The sequence below is a fragment of the Thunnus maccoyii genome, chromosome 20 (assembly GCF_910596095.1).
Source record: "Thunnus maccoyii chromosome 20, fThuMac1.1, whole genome shotgun sequence".
NCBI lineage: Eukaryota > Metazoa > Chordata > Actinopteri > Scombriformes > Scombridae > Thunnus > Thunnus maccoyii.
In genome coordinates, this window is record NC_056552.1 from 18,499,052 (window position 1) to 18,505,241 (window position 6,190).

General features: G+C 38.4%; 1 protein-coding gene across 5 annotated transcripts; it reads right to left on the reverse strand.

Annotated features, from left to right (window-relative positions):
- On the reverse strand, positions 1–5,943 carry LOC121887142. 5 transcript variants are annotated; one of them, XM_042397738.1, is made up of 4 exons: positions 5,835–5,899; positions 1,843–3,081; positions 1,337–1,405; positions 1–1,202 (listed from the first exon to the last, which is right to left on the reverse strand). In XM_042397738.1, the coding sequence occupies exons 3-4, from the start codon at positions 1,398–1,400 to the stop codon at positions 106–108; spliced, it is 1,161 nt and encodes a 386-aa protein (XP_042253672.1). In that variant the 5' UTR covers positions 1,401–1,405; positions 1,843–3,081; positions 5,835–5,899; the 3' UTR covers positions 1–105. The 5 variants fall into 5 exon arrangements, with proteins under 5 accessions (XP_042253672.1, XP_042253675.1, XP_042253671.1 ...); XM_042397741.1 differs by lacking the exon at positions 5,835–5,899 and adding an exon at positions 4,243–4,597; XM_042397737.1 differs by lacking the exon at positions 5,835–5,899 and adding an exon at positions 3,216–4,597.
- Between the last annotated feature and the right edge of the window lie 247 nt (positions 5,944–6,190).

Here is a 6,190-nt window from a genome sequence, read left to right on the forward strand (position 1 = left end):
TCAACAAATACAGATACAAATACTGAGCCCTCTGCACATCCCTAATATAAAGTTTAAACAGTTTGTGCTTGATGGGCAAACATGCAAAACCAGTGGTATGCGACTTTAAAACATCTTTCTCTCTCTCATCTCAATAGTTTCCAGGTTGGTGTTTGGTAAGTTCTCATAAATAGTGCTGTCTTTATCAGAAACCAAGCAGCTATTCACTGTGTCCAGTGCATCATATTCAGCCGACATGGAGGTGATATCCAGAGCCATGTAGGAGTCACTGCAGAGGTCAGGAGGCTCTGGGACTGAACCAACACACGTTCTTCTCTTCTTCTTTCTCTTTATTATGAGGACTAGTATAGCCACCATTATTGCAATAACCAACCCAACGCAAATACTCACTACAAGCATTATAGAGAAGGTAAACATGCTTTTGTCTTTGGGTGTTTGGCAGTTCTTGGGTTTTTGGGCTGTGGAGTTGTGAACATCAGAGCTATGTGTCAGATTTTCTTCGCTGTCCTTTTTTGATCCAACGTCAGCCGACACCACAGTGTTTCTGGGACTTCTTTCGACTCTGAGATCGACAGAAGATGAGGAAAAGTTTTCGTAGCCAATCATGGCACAGACATAACTGCCCTTATCCTCATTTCTGATTGGATCCAAAGACAGGAAGGTCAAGTTTACTCGACTGCCATTTAATTGCAGTCTGTTCTTGTACCAGATGTAGTCTGGGTTGGAGTTCAGATTTGTAGTACAGGTGGGGACACAAGTCAGCATTATCTTCTGACCCTCCATCACTGTCCAATTTGCAACTGGCACTTTCTGCCCCCTAACAATCTTGTCCAGCAGAATCCTTACAGGAGATGCAAAAACATGGAGTCTCACACCAGGGGTACCTTCACACGTCATGTTGACCCCTGCAACATCTCTAAAAGAGTATTTAAAAAAGTAAACGGATGTGTCACTCTCTTTTAGGTCTTCGAGTTTCAGTGTGCAGTTATTGTTTCCATGTTTATTTTGAAATGAATAAACTGGCATCTGTTTCAGGGGGTTTGTTTTTGAGACAGAATGCAATTCTGTTGATTGTCTGGACCATCTCGACATCCAGATCATCTCAACATTATTGGGATAGGAGCAGGGAAACTCTACAGATGAGCCCTTTAAGGCACACATTGTACGGTTGTAGGTCACACATCGGATTGATGATTGTTGCACTGAAATAAAAAGAAACAACCACAAAGTGTACAGGGATTACATGTTTTGTTAGTTACTATGTTGCTTTATTAATATACTTGGGACCATGAGGTGATTTCTAGAAATAACAGCAATGATGTGATGTGATGTGTACCTGCCACAGGAAACAGCACCAGGAAAGAAGTCCAAAATACACTTGCAGCTGCTCTCACTCCCATTGGTGCTTCAACAAAATTTAAAAAAAAAAAAAAAAAAAAAGGGTCTTGAAGGGAACAATATACACTCACAGTCAAGACAGCTTATGTTTTAGCATTTTGGGTTAAATAATTATGAATTGGCATCCAGAAATTAAAAATGGTAATATTAAATAACGATAAAACAAGGAAAGGATTTCACTCATTTACAAAGGAAGTACACTGCTTAAGATTAAATATAGACTGTTCAAAACTGGCAGCATACAACATGTATTTTCACATAAAACTTTATCTTTGGTCAAGCACTTTTCTTTTGTCCATAACATTACGCTACAAAGTAAATACACAGCTCAATTAAGATTTAAACTTGTTGTTTATGGTAACTTATCTTAAAGATCGAGCAGGACTGTAAAATCATGTTACAAACATCAAAATTAATAATGAATCACATTAATATCACACTTACATCTTAGATAGTAGTGCGCACTTGTCCGTGATCGTGAACACAACGCAGCAGGTTTGTTGCTGTTGTTTGATGATGCAGGTGTGGCGGCTTTGCCTCATTCACATTCCCCGCCCCCTCCCATCCTCAGTTACCATTACTCACTAAACTTTGCACGCTGGTAGACTATCAATACTGAACCAAAAGAGCTGAATTTACCACACTGATCATACGATTTGGAACAGTATGTATCGTTTACATGCTTCTAAATAGTTTTCAAAGTTGAAAAACTCATATGGGAGAATCAGACGTGTATATAACAACCATGCTTAAAGGGTGTGGTGTGGACATACAAAACAAAAATACATGATGCTGTCACCAACATCCGACATTTCCTGTGTTTCGATTTATTTTTACTCCAACCTCTGAACAAAAAAACCCTATTTCTTCTTCCTGTTAAAGAAACATCACGTACCTCTTTACACAGGATACACTTTAATATCTTTTAGCAGATGTGCGGTGTTTTTACCCCCAAGGACATACACTGAAATGGACTAATTTGACATTATTTTCCTACATTTTGATTTAATTTGTAAGAAGTTATCTATGAAATATAATGATAAACTTTAAGGTCTATTAAATGGAGTGAAAGACCTGAACTCAATTTAGATAGATAAGAAGATAAACTACAAAAAATAATTACACTTTTAGCACCAAAGTAGAGAGCAATGCTTTTGATCAAAAGATGTAATTAGAGACAAGATCATTTTACTTTTAATTTTATTTTTTGGTCCAAAATACCACAAAATGGCATTGAGGATTTGCATCAGTCAAAATGTACCAGAGGCTGTATGGTTCTACTTCTTACTGAAAACAGGATATTCATTTATTCCACCCTTTGTGTCATTTTCCTTGACAACAGTATTAGTCCTCCTTCAAGCTTTGCTCTACAAGGCTACGCAGTGTGTAGTTTGATTTTGGACTTTTTTTTTTTTTTTTTTTTGCAAGATGAAAAAGCCCCCAGTGCTTTGAGAGACGACGAGGGTTAATTTCTTCACTACCTCCCACAAAGGGTCAGTGTTGTTTAGAACTGGTAGATGGTGACTGACATTTTGGAGCTTATGAAACCACTCTTCAATTCTCTAGCAGTGTGCATCGTCATCTTGGAATATGGGGAAATCATGCACTAAAATGGCCTCATATTGTTCAGCTCTTATAAAGCCATACAAACGACCCATCGGACCTTGCAGACTCTCATTTCACCTGGAGAAACATGAAGACAGCTCATTAGATCATCGTACTTCTGTCCATTGCTCAGGGCTCTAGGTTTTGTGCTACTAACACCAACTGCATCTTTGTGCACTGGCCTTGGTAATGGGCAATTTCTGAATGGCTACCTTGAATACCAGCTTTGTGATGCTCACGCTGCACAGTGATGGCTGACACAAAGTCATGGAGGGGTCAAGAGGTTGATTAAATTCTTCGGTCATTTCTGACAGTATTTCTAGGATGTTTATCCACTTTCCTGTAACAGTAAATCTTATCTTTTTCTATCCTTTTTGCTGAGCATTGACTTCCAACCACTTTAACTATTGGCCCTCTCATCCATTAAATTAATGCATGAAAGAATTTTGTAGCTTTTGTGACAGATGCACCTGTAGGTTGGGCTCATGCTACTATTAAAAACCTCACAAGGACTCTTATCAAAACATCAACTTCTTCGAAAATGTGTCTTATTCTTAAATTTATGGCTTATTTTTTATCTTCTCAACCCTTAGAAGATCATCTAACCCTTCAATGAAAGCAAAAAATATGAAAACGTTTAGAGAACGCACCAGCAGCAACACAACAGCTGTGATTTGCAGTTTTTATTGTGTTCAAGGACACTTTCGTCTCATATTTACAAAGGAATCTCAATCATCACTCTGCAATTCACTTTGAACAGAACAGTCTTGATGATTTATACATGTTATTGTATGTGTACAATACAGCGGCAGTTATATACAGTAGTAACCTACTGTACATAGCAGAAACAGTGGCAAGCAATTTGGTCATTTAGGCTTTGTTCAAACTAGTGTAGTGCCCGTTCAAAATGTGCGGAAAAAGCCTATCTCTCAGTACCTAGAGAGAGTTATGCCCCTCCCCTAAACGCCTCATATGCAGGCTATCAGTAGACACTACAGTTCACGGATGCTCCCTAAACACCTCTCACGCAGAATATCTGGAGACTACAATTTTGAGTTGAGCTTAAGTTGATTGGATGAACTGTAGTGCCTGTTTAAAACGTGCCTGAGACATTCTGCACCATGTCTTGAACATACATACAAAGTTCCCATGTGTGAGGAACGGGAATAGAGTTTAACTCCCTAAACTTTTTCAATTCATTCTCTATGGTAGTTCTTAACACTACAGATGTAATCCCACCTCCGACCACAATGTGGGTTGCAATGGCAGACTGGTGCTGTCCGTATTTCTGCTTGTTGAATCCACATGCAGAAGACAATGCAGAAGCAACGTTGTTTATGAGGGTTTTTTTATATATGTTTCTGAACGTGCCTGAGACGTCAAGCTTTAAGTCTTGAATATACATGCCGAGTTTCTTTATCAGTAACATTACACAGTTCAATGGCAGAACTAAGTCAATTAAACGTTTTCAAGTCTTTAATACTAAGGATGTAATCCCACCTCCGATCACAATGTGTGTCGCAATGGCACTGTCCTTTTTTCCATTCATTGACTCCACAGGCAGAAGAAGAAGAAAATCAACATTTTTAGAGCAATATTTAAGGTATTTTTATATATTTCTCAAGAACTGCTCATCCAAACAACTTCAGTATTAACTTTTAGTATTAATGGAACAAATTGCTGCAAAATTGGAGCATAATCCTCATAATCTAATCTTTATCTGCTGATGGAGATAGCTCAATTGTCATGACATAAACATGGAACCTTGGACACATTATAGCCGGCGGTTGTTCATGGAGGGGGGGGGGCGTCATAACCCCTGTTGCTGTTCAAAGTTGATCATTGGTGATGGCCTAACCTCTTTGTACTATATCAAAACAGAAGTGATGACATTTACTTTCATGCAAGTAACACATTTTTTTTAGCCATGCTAGCCACGTGGCTCTATGGTCTGTTGGTGTGTCGGTTGTCAACTTTGGCCCAGATAAAATATTTCAACTTCTATTGGATGGATTGCCATGCAATTTGGTACAGACATTCATGATCCAGAGAGGATGAAACCTGTAGATCCCCTGACCTCTAGAGCCAACCACAGGTCATAGTTTTCCCTAATCCATAGATCTAAACATCCCCTCTATGAATTGTAACAAAATTTTGTTCACATTCATGTTCCCAGACGAAGTATCCTTAAGACTTTGGTGATCCCTAACTTTTTCTCTAGTGCAAACATGAATTTGACAATTGTGGTTTTGAGTTCGATGTCTATAACAAAACTTTAATTTCTCCAATACTTTTGTTTATGACCAAATACCTGCAAAACAACATTCCTATCTGTCTCAGCTGTGTTGTTTTTATTGCTAATTGCTAAATGTTAGCATGCTAATACATTTAACTGAGGCTGCATTCAGATGGACATTAGCTCTGCATGAAAAAACAACAAAACAGCGCATGATCTTGGCTCACTGCAGCTAAAAGGAAGGTGGTTGTCGCTGATAACCTCCACATTCGTTATTGATAAAAGAATGGCTCTTGTCATAGAGAGAGATTGCCCAACTAGAGCTTGTGCAAGGTCAAAAGCATCAAAACCTCAAAGCATTACTTGCTGGGCAGAGTTGCTGGAAAAAATTAGGTACTCCCTTGAAACTGCATGAATCACTGGTCATTATGTTATTGGTACATTTCTGTTTTTGTTTATTGTATAAAAGTTATTTGAACATGGACAAATACATGTTGATATTACCTGTGATATATTCGTATATGTATGTACATCTGTGATACAGCAATATTTAAATATTTCCATCAAACTTTAACCTCTGACTTTTACCCCTTACCTTGAAATAAGAGTCTCAGTGATGATAGAGTGATATTGGGGAGCAGGGGCAATGTCTTTGTTGACTTCATGTCATCTGGCAAGATGCTGCGTTGGCCAATCACATACATGCAAGCACACTCTCCTGGAAGATTAAGTCTTGTGCAAACCTGACCACCCCTGAATGAGACTTTAGCTTTAGACTTGTAATCAGACAATTTATTGAAACATATGAAAAGGCTTATAATTTTAGACAGACATATTGTGGCATGGCATGAGGTTTTAGATGTGAAAGACAGCCTTCTGATAATGCCGACATGGCTTTCTCCCTATCACACAGTCTATCCCCAGACAGATTTCAATTAATTATTGTGTCAA

Coding starts and splice junctions, on each gene's coding strand:
- LOC121887142 (XM_042397735.1), bottom strand. CDS start 5,943: ATGTATGTGATTGGCCAACGCAGCATCTTGCCAGATGACATGAAGTCA. Junction 1,406..5,834: donor ACTGAGACTCTTATTTCAAG/GTAAGGGGTAAA, acceptor ATTTTGTTGAAG/CACCAATGGGAGTGAGAGCA. Junction 1,203..1,336: donor GGTGCTGTTTCCTGTGGCAG/GTACACATCACA, acceptor TTTTTATTTCAG/TGCAACAATCATCAATCCGA.